Raw genomic sequence first — 21,415 nt, 5'->3', positions numbered from 1 at the left:
GATCAAATATTGCATGCATTTAAATTGCAAATGGACAAGCATCGTAATGTGATGTAAAGGGAATTTATGGATGCAAGTTGTCTCAATAACATACAAGAAATCCATGTGCAATTGGGTTGTTATTTTTGGCCTTTTTACATCGTCTTGCTGAGCTAGTATTTCAAAAAACGTAGTATTTTAATGTAATTCTGTTTGTGTTCTGAGTTCTAAGAGCTTATATCCTGGAATTTAGCACTATGTGTTATAGAGTAGTGTTGGGGAATGAGTGTTTTGTTTAAACCATCATACAATTCTAAAGCCAAAACCTCACAGGGACTATTATGAAAATAAAACAAGGGGTCATAATATGTAATATATTTGTTAGGTTATTGCATTGCTTTGTTATTGATTTAGTATGGCCCTCAGAGGATTTTAGGGAAAGTAAAATGTCCACTGAGAATGAAAAGGTTGCCAAAGAAACTATCTCAGAAAAAGGATACGGTGGTGATGCATACACTCTATGAAGTGCAATGATAATGGAATGTGGGACATAGCGGCTTTACGTCCACTACTGCATTCCTCACCCCAGGAGAATGAGTTTGACGGGCGACTGGCAGGTCAGCATCTCGGTCAGAAAACAGTGAGCCACAATAGCAGCCTTGTCTATTTCCCTAGCAACAGGCCTGCATTAGGAGGTTGTGGGTCAGGTCCAGGCTATGTCAAAACACTCAACATTTCAATCAACACGGTGGATCTGATTTAAGCCCCTTTCCCACGTTCACACTCATGGAAGTTGATCTGAAAGGAAAGTCCTTGCATTAGCACAAGGCAGCATTTGAAGGAAGAAACATTGTGCTTTCATTTGACACTGTCAGTGTAATATCTGCACAAGAGCTCTCAATTCCCACAAAGGCTCTATGTGAATGTAGGGAGATGCTGTCACCCAGCCAAGATCCCAAAGAATTAAATGACCAGAGCATCAGAACACTTGTTCATGCGTCACAGTATGTTATAGCATTCCCTGGATGCCTTGCAAATATCCCCGCTAGGGGCTCTTAGGTGTATGACAATAGAGTGGATGCTTGGTAAGTTTTAGATTTTTTTTTTTTTAATATGCATCAATGTTTTTTTTTGTTTGTTCTTGATACTGCAGTTTATCGTCCTCCATTGTTCAGTATTGCAGAAAAGTGTTTTAGTGTAATGTCACCAGTCCCGTATGAGCTACTTATTGATTGTCATCCTTTAAGGATTGGTGTTGCTACTATGTTGAGTGGTAGGATAAAATTGGGGTAAAATGCTTAACTTTTGACTGTTTGGCTGCTTTCAAGTTCAAATTCAAGTGCAATCCATCCCTTTGGGATCTTTTAAAAAGCAGTCTTGGGTCTGTTCACTGCCAAACAAGTTTTTTTATTTACTGACAGGAGCCTATTGATTGATTGATTGCAATAATGCTTTAACCTTGTCACGCACTCTCTTGTGCATTGTGCCTGAGGATGGGTGACAAGCTTTTGTGAATGGGGAAATGGGGGTTTTATGCCAGCGCACAACTTAACTCACCACCCACCCTACCCTCCTCAAAAAGAAGTTGTCACTCATCAATAAAACAGACTAATATTTTTAAAACACTTATTTTAACTCACCTACCAGGTGCCGGTCCACATCCATTTTACAAATGAGTTTTAGGGCCGAAATGGTGACTAAAACGAAAATCCTAATTTATCATCATTAATTACGATTCTTCCTCATGTTAGGAAAAACAGTATTTTATTGTACTAGTTTTCAACAAACTGTAAAAAGATTTCCGTACAAAGTTCTACTTTAATCAGAATAAGTGATGCATAATAAACAAATGTAAAATGACAAAAGCTTTCTACTTTTTTACAGTCATGGAAATAATTAGCCCTTAGGTTGTACTTGTCACAATTTGCCTGAAAACTAAAATTATCCCATTTTGAACTTATTGTTATTAATTGTACTGAATTGATTTTCTATTCCTGGGTCCCTTGGTAGTCTTATTTTACTCTCTGACAATTTCCACTTACTGCTTGTGCTTGATTATAAGGCCAGTACTCTCATGTGAGTAGGATATTTATCCATATTTCAACATTTTATAGTTTGCAGGAATGCACTGTGTATTTAATATCTTGCCACTTTTATGGAATGTTTGGGATAATCTGGTCATCTGAAGATTGAGTTACTGTGCTATTAATAGTTCAGCAGTCAAATTGAGCTTTCCCACCACCATTCAACACTTGAGCTATATATACTTTACAAGTACGATGTTCCTGTATCTTCAGATAGCTGTTTTTTTTTTGCAGTGCAAAATCAAAATCCTTTACTGCACTCATAATTGTACATTTCCACATTACAGTAGATCAGCTATGCTGGAACACCATTAGTTTGTGGTGCTAGATGCCTGAAATATTTAGGTTGTGTAATTAGTTCTACTCGTAGGAATGTGTTTTTATGTTATTGTTTGAGAAAATGTTTCTGGAACTCAAAATTTCAACACTTTTGAGGCATTCCTCTGAAACTTTTCTTTGTTTGTATCTCATTCATTGTACTCTTAATCAACAGGGACAATAAATCACGTCAGTTTTTTAGTTATCATTTTTATTAATTTTTTGTTTTCTTCTCTTCAGGGCGTACTCTTTAGTCGACTCCAGCCAGGTCTCCACCTTCCTCATCTCCATCCTTCTCATAGTTTATGGAAGCTTCAGGTGAGTTTCAAATATCAGATCATTTGTCAAAATGTGTCTGCATTTCTCCAAACACACATCGACTTCACTTGGGATTTACACTGCATGGTTCAAAGTTACACAACTGTTTTTTCTCACAATGGTGGAGGCACTGCAATTAATTAACTAATCAATGCATTCCATAATTATTTTCGTCATAGCTTCATTGTTGAGAGTTATTAACTTAAAATTATCCAAATCCTCAGATTTCCCTCTCTCTGCAATAAATACTCAAATTTCTCTAGTCCTCCATGAAAGCAGATGGATTTTCTGTGTTTAATCAAAATAAGACTTGCAAACATCTGTTTTTACTTTGGAAAATAATTACCAACATCTTCCCCTATTTTTGATACGTTACAGACCAAACCAGTAATTGTGTCATAATCACCTTGTGGTAAAAAATGGTCAATTTAATCTCACATTTAAAAAGAAAAGCGTTATTTGTAAGTTGTATGAATAACCTGATGTTGCTTAATGGTGGTTTTAATCATTAAATAATACCATATTAACAACAATTATTGGTGAATAAACAGTCATAAAAATTATTTGAAAAATAAACTCGTTCATCTTCCACACCGCTGATCCTCACTAGGGTCACAGGCATGGTGGACCTAATCCCAGCTATCTCCGAGCGAGAGGCGGGGTAGACCCAACCAATTACAGGGCACATACGGTACAAACAAGCAACTATTCGAACTCACATTCGCACTTACAGGCAATTTAGAGTCTTCAAATAACAGAGTACCTGAAGAAAACCCATGAAAAATTAATTTTGATGCAGGATGTTTTATCCAATTAATTGATAGAGGAATTTATTATAAAAATATGTCATAGTTACAAACCTTTTTTGTCCATCATAAAATAAGCAAGACAATTGTAGATGGCAGCAAGTGGACAATGTGAATTTTAGTCAATGGGGAGAGTCGGGCCTGGCTAAACATTATGTAATGTGTCATGTTTTAATTTTTTTATTCTTCATTAAAATTCTGTGTTGTAATTTTTTACACTTGTGGGATTGCATGCAATTTGGGCATTTGCCCATCTAAGTCATTGTATGTGTTAGATTAATGTAAGCATAATGGTTATTTGTCACCTGAAATGTATATGGAAGTCTAAAAAGCCAATGTATGAAGCCATTGAATTGAAACTGAGCACTTGGGACTTGCAGTTTTTAATTGTTTTTAGTTGTTTGTTACAGGGCTGTCTGTGAATTGTGATTTGAAGCTACTGGTATATTCATAATTTCTTGGAATAAACATTGTCTGATCAATTTAGTGCGCCAAACTCTTATTAACGGTGTAGACCCTGGAGAGCATCTGATCTGGGATTCCCATGGCAATGACTTCCTTGTACTGTATTACATGTTAGTGCAACATCATAATCATACCGCTACCTTTCATGCCAAATTACTGTATGTTGTTGCTCCTTTATCAGTATTCTATTCAGAAGTGTGTCACCATTTTTTCCCATTAGAGAAATGATTTTAGTTGTCATGCAACACAATGACCTTTCACATAGTATGTGGAGTAAATGAGAGTCCGTTCACATCAGCCTTGTAAGTAATTGTGTTCAGTGACACACAGCTTCTATGATTTAGAGGAATTTACGTAACTACGACTTACTGTCGTTTTGCCACTGCATTATGAAAATGATTTATGGACTTCAATAAATGTACATTTTCTGTTAAAATGACAGTTGCACTGCTCATACAGCTGTTTGGGATGCTTTTACACTGCCAGCCTGCATCCAGTGCCGTAGTTGTAACATGATTTTGCTACATTACGAGCACAACCGGCCCAGAGCTGTAATGCTGTTTTGATGGATTTAGTTGCATTAGAAAAACACAGACAAGGCACTAATTTACAGTGGCCTCAATGGCATCCAGATGGTATCGCCAAGTTTGGACTCGCACACCGAATTCAGGTTTTGCACTCTCATTAGTCATGGAGCACACAATCAATCCAACATTCAGATAGACTGTGTTCATCTGCTTTGTATCGACTCAAGCCTCTACAAACACCAGCAATGCAAACCAGTCTAACGCCACCTGCAGCATAATTGCAAGCGTTGCAAAGAAAATGATTTGTGTAGATCAGGGGTGCCCAAACTTTTTTTTTTTTTTTTTTTACCCCATCGCCTCGGCTGCCATGGGAAAAGCAACAGGTAAACAGGAGGCCAGCTTGCTGGAACTCGCCTTTCTGCGTGCTATCGACATATTGGCCACACCCGAATCAAGCGGCAAGATAGATGATAGGCTGACATCTTTTTTGGGGTGTGGGGGCACATTGTTATGTGATCGACCAAAACTGCCTTGGCGATAGGTTGTTCGATCATTACCAACCCATTGAGCACCCCTGGTGTAGATCATCAGAAGGGGACATAAAACTTACATTCTGTCCCTAGTTCATTTCTGCCTTCCAGTTTGCGTTCCTTTTCAAAACTGAATTTTTTCATAAAACTAGAAATAGTACTCATCTCGGAAAGGTACAGTCTGAATGCTTTTGAGTTGAAGTGGGAAAGATAGAGTTGGTGCTTGTAGTAGATTTTACCCCGGGGGATAAGAGGATAGCCTTCCTCTGCCTTCAGGTGTGAGGCATTGATATAGAATTTTTATTTTTGTCTTTGCATCAAACAGCAGCTCGCTGCACGCTCCCTTTTAGAGTCCTTGGAGAAGCTGACGACTTCTGCTGGGGTCTCCCTCGCTCTGCTGGGGGATTTTAATGCTCACGTGTTCAGTGACTCTGAAGTTTATTTGAAGGGTGTGATTGGGACAGTGCGTTAGACTCATGGGGAATAATTTAAAGGGGTAAACTTGTAATTTGGATTTGAAGTATATCTTTTGTGATACAAATCCTGGAACCCTTCTGACCTACATGGAGCTTTTTCAAGCCAGTTAATAGATCACAGCGTATCATAGCAATTCCCAGAATAACTGGACCGTTTTCGGTATGTTGCATCTTTCGTCTTTTTATGTCAGGTACACTGAAGTGAGTAACTCACCTGATTTGTTTAAAACTTTTTTTTTTTTCCCAAAAACACATGGAATTGAGACTAGCAGTGGCTTGCAATTGTAGCACTGACCGGGAGTCAAAACATGCCGTCTGCATGTATGTAAGCATTGAAATTGTACTAGTAATATAATATAAATAATACTTGATTAGTTAGACCTAGCACAAGAATTACTTAACTTGTTAACCTGTTGTTTAATAAATCAAATGGATGTGATAGTTTTTCCAGACTCGCTAAATTATTGACTTTGTTGTGCGGCAGTGTCCAGATTACACACTGAGTCATTAAAGAAGGGCGCTTGTGTCATTTGGTGCCACTGGGCTGGAGGGGCAGTCAGTGTAAGAAGCTCTTCCTAGTGTTTGTTCCATCCAATATTCCACAACCTTGCTCTATGTGCAGCACATAGATTCACACAACAGAGATGCTTTGGGAAGCAGCTGTGTGACTTACGCACTTAGGCTTGAACATCACGTCATTTCTCAACATGGAGTTCCATCGTCTGATGGGCATAGTAGTTAGGATTTTTTTTTTTTTTAAATTACTGAAGGGAGCACGGTGGATCAGCTGGTAAGCATTGGCATCACAGTTCTGAGGTCCCGGGTTCATTACCGGACCCGCCTGTGTGGCGTTTGCATGTTCTCGCCGTGCCCGCATGGGTTTCCTCCAGGCACTCCAGTTTCCTCCCACATCCCAAAAACATGCAATATTAATTGGACAATCTAAATTGCCCCGAGGTGTGATTGTGATTGCGGCTGTTTGTCTCGAAGTGCCCTGTGATTGGCTGGCAACCACTTCAAGGTGTACCCCGCCTCCTGCCCGTTGACAGCTGGGATAAGCTCCAGCACTCCTGCGATCCTCTTGAGAATAAGCGGCTAATAAAATGGATGGATGGATGGATAGATGGATTACTACCTTAAAGAAATGCTAAAAAAACAATTTACTAAAAACATGGGCCGTCGGGAGCCAATAGTCTATGCTGTGCTTTAACCCATTCATGGGCAGGGTGGCAATATTTTTGCCTTATTGAGATAAAAGTCCCCTAAGAGGCCACAATCAAGCAAATAACACTTCTTTTTCGTTTATGGTTAAGTAATATGATAACTTGATGCAGCCATGTTGGATCAGGAAGGAAAGGGAAATAACTCCGTGCTTACTTTGACTGATGAGTTATCCTCTCCTGATACCAAATTATGGCTTCAGATTAAAATACTTAAATATTTTGATATACTGAAGGATATAATGTGTGAAAGTCATGATGTCCCACTAAATGGGTTAAAGATGACATCACTACGCATTTACGTCGAGATGACGCATGCACAGATAGAACTGTTCCTGCCTCTATTCTGAATGATACTATACATGCCAAACATTTAGTTCTGATTGGTTCACCAAAAGTAATATTCCACCCCTGTGAAATCGAATGAAATTTCATTCAAATTTGGCCTATTTATTGCGATTGAGGTTTTTATGTGGAGCATTTTCGTTCAGTTTGGGGTTATAAACTGAATAGATGGCTCCATATCAGTCAGGCTAGTCTTGCAGCTCTTTCTATTCTTTATTTCAGACCCAGGGGGTTCCATATCCCAGAGTGAAAAAAAACAATTTATTAGAGAGACGAGAGGAAATTATAATAACACTACTAATAATAACTATACAGATTGAAAATCAAAAATACATATTATCATAAAAAAATAATTGTGGGCCTTATCATTTACTGCAGCAGCTAACAAATCAAATTACATTTCAGACCTTAGGTGTCAGTAATTTGCCCCAATTAAATTGAGTGCTGAAATGTAAAAGAAGGCTGTAAAGCTGTGATTACCGCACTGTGCTCTCGTCCCCACTGCAGGTCATTAAACATGGACTGTGAGAACCAAGAGAAGGACAAAGATGGCAATCCCACCGCAACGGGCTCCTTCAACAACACCAACACAAACAACAGTGAGTGTGGTCTTCACATCTTTGCACTGTTTGTGTGGGCCTCCATGAAAACAGACAGTTTTGTGTTGCAGGTATTCAGACTATTGACTCGACGCAAGCACTGTTTCTACCCATAGGAGCCTCCGTGTCTCTGCTAGTCATGTTCTTCTTCTTTGACTCGGTCCAGGTGGTATTCACCATCTGCACGGCAGGTAAGCACCGCACAGCACAAAACCACAGCAAATGAGGGCTCTACAGCTCACACACACAGTAGTCTCTTTTTTTGTGCTCTGCTGATGGAAATGCAAAGATCATTAGCTGCTCCGTGAACCGGACACAAAAAAAAGGACGAGAATGAGCTGACTGTATCTCATTGCTGTTCTGTGCTGTCTCTTCCCTTTCCTCAGTGCTCGCTACAATTGCTTTCGCTTTCCTCTTGTTGCCAATGTGCCAGTATCTGACGAGGCCCTGCTCCCCACAGAACAAGTAAGATGATTTTCTCTGTGTGCGTGTCTGTGTGCGTGTGTGTCCGTTCTTGATCGATCATCAGCTCTTCATACTGGTCTTATAGTAAAAGACTGGAGTAGGGCAGTGATAATGTGTACTTTAACAATCGATTAATCTGTTGTTGTTTTTTTTTTTTTTTTAATTGATGAATCAGAACTTATTTTTGTGTGTCTGTGTGTCTTTGTTCAAAAGAGGAGATTTCAAATTGATGGTGCAGAAAAATGTACCAACGGGTTTCTGGTTTCCCATCTTGACTCTATGCCAGAAGATAACTATACAGTATAATGCTGTGCTGCAATGTTTATTTTATTTATCATTATATTGTTGTAGAGATGCCATAATTAATCGACAATTAATCCCTCATCAAATTAACTGCCTTTCATATCGATAAATCATAAAGGTGCGATTGTTTAAACTTAAAATTGTCCAAATCCTTTGATTTCAACCTATAAACAGTCACTATTATCTGACTCTTGCAGTCGTTCTTCAAAGTAGACTGGTTGTCTTTTGTTCAATCAAAATTTGACATTTGGAAACATGTACTATCAATATAGTAAACGATGGTCATCATTTTTACCAATTTTCTGACATTACAGATTGAACGGGTAACTCAAACATAATCATCTTAAGGGGAAAAAAAAAAAAGTCAATATAATCTATTGTGGCGGGACGGTGACTCAGCTGGAAAGTGTTGTCCTCAAAGTTCTGAGGACCCGGGTTCAAACCTGGACCCGCCTGTGTGGAGTTTGCATATTGGATATCCCCGTGCCTGCCTGGGTTTCCTCTGGGCAGTCCGGTTTCCTCCCTATGCCAAAAACATGCAACATTAATTGGACACTAAATTGCCCCTAGGTGTGATTGTGAGTGCAACTGTGTTCTGTCTCGATGTGCCCTGCGATTTGCTGGCAACCAGTTCAGGGTGTACCCTGCCTCCTGCCCATTGACAGCTGGGATAGGCTCCAGCACTCCCCCTGACGCTTGTGAGGACAAGTGGCTAAGAATATTACAGATGGATATAATCTATTCCAAAAATAATCATTATTTGCAGCATTCGTATGAATAACTGTGTAATGAATGTAGTTCCAGCAACCTCAGAAGTGTACATGTATACCAAACTCATTTTTGTCACAGGCCACGTTGTAGTTATGGTTTCCCTCAAAAGGGCTATTATGACCCTGAAACTGTAAAAATATAATTGCCTCATCATATTTAGGTACACGCGAAATGTATTAACTACTTTTAGAATCAGAAGTCAAGGATAGGGTAATGATGTTTTTTTTTCCAACTATTGTTCATGTTTGGAAACACAAAAATGCTTATAATACCTTATCATTTATGATATGACAATTTGAAATGTTGGTACAGATTTTCACAAGAATCATGGATGTTGACACACATGATTTGCCTCCGCGGGTCACATTAAAACCATGTGGCGGGGCCAATATATTTTATAATTGAAAAATCTCACGGTACACCAATCAAGAAAAAGGTCACAAAAAGTAGGTAATTAATTTTTACTCAAGACCATCTAGAAGTGTCCCTGTCACTGTGCCTCACCGGCATAAATATATGAACAAAGATACATTATTTGTTGTAAATTATATATATTTTTGAACAGTTAAGTACATAAGTATATACATTAAAAGAACAGGTCATTTAAATAGACTCAATGCTCAGTCTTATTTATCACAATCAAACTGCACACATCCTGTCTGGTGTGACTTAGCCCATAATTCAACTTGCTTCCTCCTCATCTGTAACTCCAATTTTTATGTAACCTATATTTATCCAAGTAAGGCAAATAAGAACATACTCTAATTTCCAATGCCAACCTGGCAGCGCCCCAAAATTTTTTTTAAATGTATTATGTATGGCTTTACTTCCACCACACATATTACTATATGTCTAATTTGTAGCACACTCGCTTTCTACTGCTCTGTAAATTTCAGCTTTACAGATGCCATGTCTGCTTCCCGGCCCGTGTGTGTGTGTTTTCTGTAAAGATGCCTGATAATGAGAAACTGTTAATTAAAGCCACCTACTGCCAAAGCCTGTTTTTCTCTCAGGGGTCTTTGAAGCGCAGCGCATATTTCTTCAAATAATTACAGCACGGTTTTGAATAGATTGTAGGTTATTATGGAGGTTATTATGGAGGTTACCGGGGAAATGCTGTAGTTATTTTATGACAACGTGGTCTTAAACCTTGATACTCTCATTGTTTTAGGCCTGTTTTACTGTGGTGATTTGGAGAAATAATTTATGGACTTGGAAAAATCTACCATTAGTTTTTGTGGTTATAATAAACTTGAGATAAGTGGAAGAAAAATGGATGGATTATTTTTTTTCACGCCTGTGACAGTGCAGAAATTAATCTGCTCAGTTTAAAAAAAAAAAAATCAAGTTGCTCCCCATCCAGTCTTCTAAAGGTTAAGTTTAGCATTGTCTACTCTGGACATTGCAGCTGTTTCATGACAGTGGTGAACCACAAGGAGTGGCAACAACTCACTCAACTATGCAACCAATGGATTACTCATACAGATCCCAAACTACTTGCATAATCATTGTTAAGATGGGCCTGTTCACATATTTTCACGTTTATTTAGTGATCTGTAGGAATGAAAAAAATTGTGTATGTCGCTACTATTGTCTCTTCTTCATCCGATTGCAGGATTTCATTTGGCTGCTGCGGACGCTTCACTCTGGCCGAGCTCCTGTCCTTCTCCCTCTCTGTCATGTTGGTGCTCATCTGGGTGCTGACTGGACACTGGCTCCTCATGGACGGTGCGTCACCCTGTCACCACAACCAAGTTTACGCAGTGCTTGCCAAGATGCAAAATGGCTACCAGCTTGATCACTGCAATTTGGGTTTCTTTAACAATTAGCATGAAGAATGCACTATTGTATATCTTTGCTCTTTGATTTAATTATTTTTACCTTCACCAAGCAAAAAATACATAGTTTTGATAAACATTTGCTGATTAATGGTTCTTTAGTTGGCGTGATTATGCACGGAAATGAAGAAACGTCTTTGCTTTTGACACAGTGGAACTGTTCCCAGCCCAGAATATAAATTGTACAAGAGCTGAATACTTGTCTACAATCAGCATAGCCATTATTTTTTTACAGTCTAGCTAGTTACCTTTGTATAGAGGACAACGTGGCATTAGCAATGGGTAACCAGGGAATCAGGGCATTCTCCAGCCCCTTTATAAATTCCCTAATTGAGCACGTAGATCCACGCAAATGGCCATTTCTATTAGAAGTCTGGATGACATCATATAAGGTCATACTGCCATTTAAACGTTTTCATAATTAGCCCTGTATAATAAAAAATTCATTACTTCATATTTTTAAGTGTGCTTGCAATGTATCTTGTGGTTTTCCCTCCCTGTAGCATTGGCAATGGGCTTATGCGTGGCCATGATAGCCTTTGTGCGGCTCCCCAGTTTGAAGGTGTCGTGTCTGCTGCTGTCAGGGCTGCTCATCTATGACGTGTTCTGGGTAAGGACATCACCAGCATAGATGCTGACACACACTTAACACTCACACACACAGTGCTGCCAGCAAAGAGACTTGAGGACCAGCTCATTGTCATGAGCTCACTTTCTTCCACATTAGTTTGAACAAAAACATTCTGCTGTGGCTGGTGTGGTATTAACTTTGGTGTTTGTCGCTGTGATTATTGCCACTGTCATAGAGCTTGTTGATTATTGAACAATAACCAACAGAAACGAAACAATAAGTCTCCCATCTCCTGCTTTAATAAACAGGGGTTGTTCTGATCATGGAGGAGGTGGGGGGGGGGGTGTTATCTTCAATAAAATAAGACATTTGGGCCCTAAATAAGTCTCTGCTGCTGCACTTTAACATACGCAAGTGATTAACAACAATGTGCTGATGCCTCACTTTCCCTTCAGGTGTTCTTCTCAGCCTACATCTTCAACAGCAATGTGATGGTTAAAGTTGCCACACAACCTGCTGAAAATCCCATTGACGTCCTGTCCAGGAAGCTGCACCTGGGACCAGGGATGGGCCGTGATGTCCCCCGCCTTTCCTTACCCGGAAAACTGGTCTTTCCTAGGTGGGAATGACGTTGTATTCCTTCAGTCGCTTTTTTTTTGTATTGAATTCATTTTTCTCCTCCTGTCTCTCCATGTGACTTTTAATTTCCCGCTCCAATGAGCATTAAAGTCTCACTGAGCTGTTAAAGTACATTTCTCCACCAAATTAGTGTCTTTGTCCTTTATTTGCACACAACGACAAGATATTTGAGAGTAGTTTTAACATTCTAAACATGGCCGTTGTCCCTCCTATGTCACAGCTCCACAGGAAGTCACTTCTCAATGCTGGGAATCGGAGACATTGTGATGCCCGGGCTGCTTTTGTGCTTTGTCCTGCGTTATGACAACTACAAGAAGCAAGCCAGCGGGGAGGCCTCGGGGCCCGGGAACATCCCGGGACGCATGCAGCGGGTTTCCTATTTCCACTGCACTCTCATCGGATACTTTGTGGGTAAGTGAGTGATCGATGGGCGTGTAGATGGATTTAAACGACTTGCATGGACTCTGTTGATTAAGCGTGTTCCGAGACCAATTACTAACACTTGAGCGTCCCCACGCACAACATGTTCACACACACATCGTGGGAAGGGAAGCATGTAAGATACAACACAGAATAACTGTCACAGAGTCATCGGAGATGATCCGGAATTTTACACAGCACCCAGTGAAACAAACAATACTGTATCACTTACACAGATAATCACTTGCATGTCATAAAACATACACTCTGCAACAGTGGTTTTTATACAACCCGTGTTCAAGTTCATGCTCTTTTCCCAGCATTACGAAATTTCTGTTCACACGTCTTCTACCTCTATTCCGCCTCTAAGATGATTCGACCAATGTATTTGATTTAAAGGACGCGCATCCATTTTTTTCCACATTGTAAACCACTTTCCACAGGTCCTGTGACATGCTTTTGAATACTCCTGGGATTAAGAATTACAGGACCCTATTTCATTCTTCCGTCCATCCATTTTCTTTTCCGCTTATCTTCATGAGGGTCGCGGGGAGTGCTTGGAGCCTATCCCAGCTGTCATCGGGCAGGAGGCAGGGTACATCGGCCAATCACAGGGCACATAGAGACAGATAACAGTCACAATCACACCTAGGGGCAATTAATGTTTTGGGGATATGGGAGGAAACTGGAGTGCCCAGAGAAAACCCACATAGGCACGGGGAGAACATGCAAACCCCACACAGGTGGGGCTGGCATTGAACCCGGGTCCTCAGAACTGTGAGGGCAACGCTTTACCAGCTGAGCTACCGTACCTCCATCCTATTTCATGTCTTGTTGAAATCAGCCCATTTCCGAGCCAGCCCTCCCCCCATTAACTGCTTGGCCTGTCAAAAGGCCAATATGGAGTCGTCCAGTCTATGCATAACAGCGGCTCTTATATCCTCTTCCTTGTTACTCAGTGGCCTGGCAGATCTTCTGTCGCCGCTGGGTCCCCAAAAACAGATACCCCAACACTTCATCGCACAATCATTCGGCCTTGAGCAAAAGCTAGCGCTAATTTGTGCATCCAACAAAACTCATTGCACCGCCGCTTCCATTGTGGTTTTGACACGAGCGCAAGGGCGTTGTATCCGTGGGAAATGTGGGTGTTAACTGCATGATAGTGTTTGAGACAATGTGGTCTGGTGTGTGGACTCCAGTCAAGGTTTGAAAGTAGTTTGGGATCTCCAGTCACCCTAGCTCAGGTCACGCCATGGGTGGAGAAACTCACTGTGGGGTTGCTTGTATAATTTACATGACACCAGATGACAAGTCCAGAACTAGCTGAAAATGACACGGCAATGAATCCAAAAGGCACATAACCAAAGATGAATTTGGTGGCTTAATTTCGAAGTTGATGGCTGCGTAGGCGCTCCATATATCCAACTATATAATTGAAAAGTATGATCTTCACGATGCACTATGTCTCCTTTTGAAACGTTTTCGTGTGGCCAGGTCTTTTGACGGCCACCGTGGCATCCAGGATCCATCGCGCTGCTCAGCCTGCTCTGCTCTACCTGGTGCCCTTCACCCTGCTGCCTCTGCTCACGATGGCCTACCTGAAGGTACCTCCACCCATTGATTGATTGCTTCTATGACACAATTGTCAACTGCGGTCGAACATTATATCTCCGGTGCTGCTAGATCTCTTATTTGTTTGAATTGGAAACACAATTTTCTATAGTACTCCAGGAGCAAATACACTTAAAGGTCAAGTGTCATCCCTATAAACATTCTAAAATAGATATTGAAATGAAAAATGCATGTAACATTATTCACTTCAATGTCCATACGAAAAAATAAATATGAGCAGAGAGCGCACCATCCATGCGCAAAGTTGCAGAAGTGTCATTCGACGACATCCAAGTGGTCACCATATTGGCTGCATCTACTGTCCGTGACGTCACCTCGGACATTCGCCATTGAAAACACGCTGTGGCCCCTACTATGTGGCTGAGTGCGCCATTGTCGGCGGCATTGTTTATCGCCGCCGCCATCGGCGGTGTTGTTCATCGCGGACAGCGGCGGCTATGAACGACGCCATGGACAGCGGGAGCTATGGACAACGCTGCCGGCAATGGCACACTCAGCTGCGTGCGACGACAATGCCGTAAAGTGGCCCAGCTCGTCGCCGCGATGAGCCACCCCAGCCGAAGCCGTGATCGTTTGACGCGGTGGCGACAGACTCCCAGAAATATGTATGAGCCAGCCCGGCCGAAGCTGTGCTCGTCTGTGAGGTACGACGCGAAAGCCGTCCGAAGCGCACATCGACACATTCAGCACCCCTGTCATACGTACGCAGATCTTTTGTTACGTTATGAGAGACCGATTACATGGTCCGCCCACAACGATTATTTTTTTAGTAGCTGTATACACACCTACCTGTCACTTGGAACCCACGAAGCTCTCGTCCTTTGCACCCATGCAATCCATTTTTCACGACGAACTGGGTCTCTTGTAACCTAATGAAGGGTAAATCCATCCTCCCGAGTGTTCGAGCAATATCCAGCAATGCAACGAGCCGGCATTTTGACTAACACAAAGGAACAAAGAGCGAGCTGCCTTCATGCAAGTAAAACTAATAGAAACAAACAAGTCCGCTTGAGCGCGCTACTGCCTCCAACGTCACTTCCTGCTTCTTGTCCAAAACAAATTCCTTGAGAGGATTTTTATGGCGGCAGTTACAAAAAGCCATATACGTCAATCATGTTTTGTGGTGGGAAAAAAAAACAAATGGGTACATACCGGCTGCCGTTTTTTCATTAATCACATACTAAAAATCATCCATTTCATGACACTTGACCTTTAAATAGCCAGTTTTAGGAAACAAGACTCTTGTTAATGTGTTGTCTTAAGATGAAAGAGCAGAGCCGAACTTTGCCCACCATGATAGTAAACATTGTGTACGTGTTTTCAGGGGGATTTGCGACGCATGTGGTCCGAGCCCTTCCACGCCAAGCCCAGCTCTCGCTTCCTGGAGGTATGATGCACCCAGCCAATTAGCGACCAGACACCAGGGGGAGGACAGCGGACCCCCACTCTCATGGAAGTGCGGGGGACGGAGGGGGCGCCCTCACATCGAGGCCATGTCGTCACCACTCGTTCATGCTTTCCACCGATCTGCGGAGAACACACCTCCCTCCCCACGACCCCCCCAGCCCCGCCCACCACCTCAGAAGGACACAAGTGTGTGAGTGTGTTTGTGTGCGGGGATCACAAATGCCCCAACACACGACTTATCTTCCTCTCCTCTTCATCATAGTACATCCTGCTCGTGTTTCACTTCCTCTTCTTCCCGTCTTTCCTCAGCATTGATTTGTCACACCAGATCATATGAGCTCCCCCCCTTTCCCCCTCCCTTTGTGGACTTGCAGTTGTGAGACATTGGGGGGGTGTTATATATATATTTTTTTAGTATTGTTGTGGTCATTACTCTTGACATTATTAATATTACTGCAGAGGGATGTCAAACAAACACGGCGTGTCACTGTGGGCGGGAGGGGGTCATGCGGTGAAGGAGGGGAGGGGAGCATATGCGCACACACACACACAGACACACGTGGGCAGACTCCTCCTCTCTGGTCATCTGCTATCCTCGCTCCCGGTTCCACACAGACAGCAACGTATTTTATTTAGAAAGGGTTTTATTCTCTGCGTATACAGAAGACAATGAATTATTAAATAGCGAAGCACACACACCCGCCGGGCGTGGCTTCCATTTGTATATATGTGTACACATGTATTTTTGCCATCTCTTGAGTTTGTGTTTGAGAGCATGTTGAGCAGCGGGTGAGTTGAAACTCAATGGCCGGTTGACTTTTTATTTGTGTGTGTGACGGGGGAAAAAAGAAAAGAAATTCCATCAATTTCTGTGACGGTTATTTTCCTGCTCCTGTTCTTAAGTGTGGGTGTGGGTGAATGATGACGTGCTTTTTTAATTTCTTTTAATTCGGGCTGGCTGTGACAATAGTCAGGTTTGCATCCACGTGGGCGGACTACTCGGACTCACCTTTGTGTAAACCTTTGTAAAATATGTACTAAAATGTTTTTTTTTTTTTTGATGTTTTTCAAAATAGGGGGGAAAGTCCAGACAAGTGGAAATGTAAACGGTGTTTTTATATAAATATTATGATGTTTCTTCAAATAAATGAATGTTGAACCAATTTGAAGGTATGTTACATTCATCCAGGAGACTTTATTTTGTCCCAATCTTTTAATTTTTTTTTTTTTTTTTGCACAAGTCATCCCAAAGGGACGTTAAAAGGCCACAAACACGGTAACGTTGGCACAGAGCAAGCGAGCGAGTGCGATGATGACCTGACTATTGTGATAAGTCAGTGGGAGATTCACATCTACATGCGTGGTTACATGTACATGTGTGTACGCGCATATGTGTGTGTGTGTGTGTGTGTGTGTGTTTGAGATCTAAGGGGAGGAAATCACTAACGATCAGAAATTGATCAGTGGAAGTTAGACCTAAAAGTTAACATGTAGGATATTTTTACTGTAACCAGCCTTTTTTTGTTTTGTTTTTTCAAGTCTTTCCACTTTTTTTAATGTGGTTGTTGGTTCATTTCTACTAATTTATGCCGCAAGAGGCAAGGAAGCCTGAGGGACGTTGCAGTTTTTTTGCTTTGCTTTTTTTTTTTCTTTTTCAAAGTACTTATGTTATTTTTTACTCTTGACGTGCATGTTAAGTGTACAGTGTAATCATTTTGGAGGGCTACTGCTGAACTTTTTGGGAAGCTGGACTCGACCTGTTCACCTTCCCTCCCCAATGTACACAGGAGAGTTTGGCCACATTTTTGACTTGGGGTGGCAAAAAAAAAAAAAGGCTCAATATTTGGGACCTGAAGACTCTCTCTAAAATCTGAACTGTCAGAACAAGAAACCCATCACCTCTCAAAGGACATGGCAAGAAAAGAATATAGATTTATATATATATATATATATATATAAAAGTTTCTTTTGACTAGTCCCTTACGGGGTCGCCACAGCGTATCATCTCAGATGAATGCACATATGTTTGTATATATCTATATATAGATATAGATATATATACACATACGTGTGTGTGTGTGTGTGTGTATATATACTAAATAGAAATAGCTGAAGACGATCATTGTGGACTTTTTTTTTTTCAAGAATTTCTTTTCAGACGGAGTGGAGGATCACAGCTCTCTAAATATTGCAACTGAATGGATTGTGTATAGACAAATGGTGACTCATTAAATTAAGAACAGTGTAGTGGTGAAACATGAATCCGGATGCATTTTATCCACACACGGGCAACACAATTGTCTCTCTCCCTCGTTCAAGATTGTGCTGTAAATAAACATGACTAACTGTAAACGCTGTTCTGTCTTCATTTGGATCAGGTTTCAGACAGCAGTCGAGCGGAACGCCATGCATTCAAAGACAGCTTAAAAGGCTGCGGGTACAATGCTTTTAGATGAAGACCTCCACAGACATGTTAAATGGTCTAGCAGGGGTGTCAAAATGTAGGCCACATCGTAGCTTTATAAGGTTGCCTTCACAGGGCCATTATGGCGCTGAAAACCAAATCAATAAAAACCAAGCCCGGTCAGAAAAATATGCACGTTATTGATGGGATGCCTAAAAAATGTTTTAATTGCATGTAGTAGAAGTGTAAAAATGCCACAAACTGATCTGAAAAAACAGTTCATTTCAATCTCATTTTACAACATTTTGGTTTTGTGCACATAGATAAACACATGAAGCGAAACCCTGCTTTGAGTTCTTCCCCTGATGTACAAAGAGTGTCTCTGTTAAGATGCATCGCTTCAACACACTTGCTTAGACTATTCCAGGGGTCTCAAACTCATTTCACGTTGTGGGCCACATACGGCCTCGGTAAATGTCAAGTGGGTCGGAGCATTAAAATTATACCATACTTTACTGCTATAAAATAACCAAAATATCATGTCTTTCCTTTGTTTTGGTGTAAAGAAACAAGAACATTCGGAAAATGTTGACATTTAATTAACATTCCTTTCATAAAAGATTTCATGAAACACCTCAGATTTCCTTGTAAGCCGTCATATTTTTCGCTGAGAAGAGTCTCACGGTGGCGTCGAATATTATTTTCCTTCAATATCGAAACTTGTTGCAAACACACCAAGCACAAAGGTTTTCTGTGGATTTCTATCAATAAATAGTACATGGTCTGTTTTTCATTGAAAATTCTACACTCCGTATCTACTTTTCTCCATTTGGATGATGACATTTTGGCTAATGAGGGTGTAGGGGAGGGTAGTGACCAGAGTAAAAACAAAGTCGTAACAAGCAGCAGATGGCGCTTTGATACAGTCTGCTGTGTTGGGTCTGTCTCGTTGAGAGAGACTGCTGTTGTCTTCTCTGATCAAAACCCTGTCGGATAATCTATGAATTGCATCTTATTAGAAATATTTATTCGGTGTCTTTTATGCATTTTTTCACTTTTAAATTATCCAGCGAGCCTGATCGAACCTCCTAGCAGGCCGGTTCCAACCCGCGGGCTGTATGTTTGACACCACTGGACTATACAGAACTAAAGTACTTTCTGATTTATGTGAGGCTTTCGGTGCATAAAAGAGGCAAAGAGCCGCGTGTGGCTCGAGAGCCGCGTGTTCGCCACCCCTGATCTACAGTGTATGGTGGTACAAAGTCTTGGGGAATAACTAGTTATAATGAGATTATGTAATGTCATTTTAAAATGTATATGATTCTAATCCACTGAATTACTGGGGGGAAATGTGTAATTAGAGTTGATTTTGGACGTTCCAATAATTACAATATGAGTTACATTTGCGGGGAAAAAAGCTCAGATATTGGTTCAAGTTACTTCCTCCTTCCAAAAATGACTCTTCTGATTGGCTTTTTTCTGGTCATGTGTCGATGCCACTGTGCGATTGTCTCAAATATGACATGTATTTCCAAATCTGACCTCAAAGCGCCACCTTGTGGTGCAGTGTGTTCATTTATGATTTTGAAAAGGTCTCTGTGGTTTTAATACACTTTTTTTTTTTTTTTTTTTTAAGAAGAAGAAACATCCACGGGGTCATTGATGCCTTCTCTCCAAATGGAATTAGTTTTTTTTTTTTATTCTGCAAAGGTAATTGAAATAGCTACTATTCCAGACAAGGTAACTGGTAATTGTAACGAGTATTTCCAAAGTAATTTTTCCCCACACTGGTCATGGAGCAATTGAAGGCACGCTCTCTCATTTGCCACCGTATTTTAATGCGGACCAGAATGTTCCTGACTTGTTTCAAATATTTGTGAGTAATTCATGACAAAGCCTCTCTATTTTGATTCATTGAATATTGGTTAACGTTTACTAGATTCCTACTAGTGTATAAATCTACCGAAGGAACGCAAGTCTGTCTCCATTGTTCCCAACTTAGTGATATTGTGTATTTTGTGACTTTTCTTTTTATTCTAGCAATTATTTAAGAAATCATTCAGAAAGGACCCCCCCTCAAAAAAAAATCCTAATCAGCGGACAGATGCCACAGCTACACGAGTGTAGCATCTTGTTAAAACTACAATTTGGTGCTTTATTTATTTAAAAAAAAACATTAGCGTAATTGATCTTAGCAGGTTAGTTTGGTCGTCGACGATCGTTGAAAGTTCTCACCGCCCCCTTGGGAAAAAAAAAAAAATTCCAAATCACTCCTGCTTGCTGCAGCAAGGGAAATGCGGATAATTGTCCAGCAGGGGGCGATATAGTACAAACATCTGTTTGCTTGCGAGCAGGAAACGAAGGGCTCGTTTTATTTTATTTCTTTTTAACGACCTGAAACACAACGACGGCTACTTTAGTCACGGTATAATCGCTTTGTGTATGGATATCTTAATGAGGGGAAAAAAAATATATGTATAAAACTAGATATTTAACATGTAAACGACTTCATGTTATTATATAGAAAAAAACATTTAATCCAAAGTGACAAAGAAATATAAAGGAAAGAAATATAATCAAGTTGTTGGAAATGAAATCGTATGAACATTAGGAACACAATTGGTGCCTTCAGGGAGTAGAAAGTATGGAAGGGGGGTGGGGGGACGTTGGGCTTCATGAGAAGAAAATGGCCGCCTCAATGACAAAGCAAAATGCGCTGAGTCAAGAGTTTGGACTACAAAACGTTGACTTCTTCCCTCGTGCTCTGTCTCTCCCACTGCAACTTGTTTTTAAAGTGTCTTACGCCACTAAATGCAACTCAAACTCTTATTTTGTTAAGTTTTAGCTCATCAAAACTTTGTATTGGGCATAATAAATGATTACAGGTCTCCATCTCCACTGAATAGTAAGAGTAGCTATTGTCTCTCTTTTTGCCAATTGAAGTTTTTGATGACATTTGTTTTGTCCACACTTTAACCTTTCTGGAGATCTGTGCTCTACTGAGTGACATTGCAGTCAATACTGTGCATATGCTTGTTACAAGCTTTAATTTACAACATATTTCAAGTAGATTTTTCTTTTTTTTTTCAATCAAACTTTGGTTTTAGAGGAGTGATTCTCAAGAAGTGTGCCGTGGTACATTCGTGTGCCAGGTGTGCTGTGGGAAACTGTAAAACTTCATGTAAACCCCAACTTATTACATGCAATTGCTCCCAAAAAATTATTTACTGTAGTGACAAGATATAATTGATTTTTGTTCCTCCATTTATGCCTGTAAGGCATCATGACAGACAGAACA

The 21,415-nt window shown here is 40.7% G+C and overlaps 1 protein-coding gene across 5 annotated transcripts in view; it reads left to right on the top strand.

Annotated features, from left to right (window-relative positions):
• sppl3 (signal peptide peptidase 3) overlaps positions 1–18,039 on the top strand; it is a 91,399-nt gene extending 73,360 nt beyond the window's left edge. For all 5 annotated transcript variants that reach the window (XM_061800730.1, XM_061800727.1, XM_061800726.1 and 2 more), the window contains 10 exons: positions 2,622–2,699; positions 7,576–7,667; positions 7,739–7,858; positions 8,054–8,132; positions 10,822–10,934; positions 11,548–11,654; positions 12,071–12,234; positions 12,475–12,665; positions 14,169–14,278; positions 15,631–18,039. In XM_061800730.1, the coding sequence (XP_061656714.1) occupies positions 7,586–7,667; positions 7,739–7,858; positions 8,054–8,132; positions 10,822–10,934; positions 11,548–11,654; positions 12,071–12,234; positions 12,475–12,665; positions 14,169–14,278; positions 15,631–15,699 (1,035 nt within the window). In that variant the 5' untranslated portion in view covers positions 2,622–2,699; positions 7,576–7,585 and the 3' untranslated portion in view covers positions 15,700–18,039. The remainder of the gene's footprint in view (positions 1–2,621; positions 2,700–7,575; positions 7,668–7,738; positions 7,859–8,053; positions 8,133–10,821; positions 10,935–11,547; positions 11,655–12,070; positions 12,235–12,474; positions 12,666–14,168; positions 14,279–15,630) is intronic.
• The last annotated feature ends 3,376 nt before the right edge of the window (positions 18,040–21,415 follow it).

The sequence above is a fragment of the Syngnathoides biaculeatus genome, chromosome 17 (assembly GCF_019802595.1).
Source record: "Syngnathoides biaculeatus isolate LvHL_M chromosome 17, ASM1980259v1, whole genome shotgun sequence".
NCBI classification, from domain to species: domain Eukaryota; kingdom Metazoa; phylum Chordata; class Actinopteri; order Syngnathiformes; family Syngnathidae; genus Syngnathoides; species Syngnathoides biaculeatus.
The sequence above is the reverse complement of the archived record's forward strand: the minus strand, read 5'-3'. Positions and strand labels throughout refer to the sequence as shown.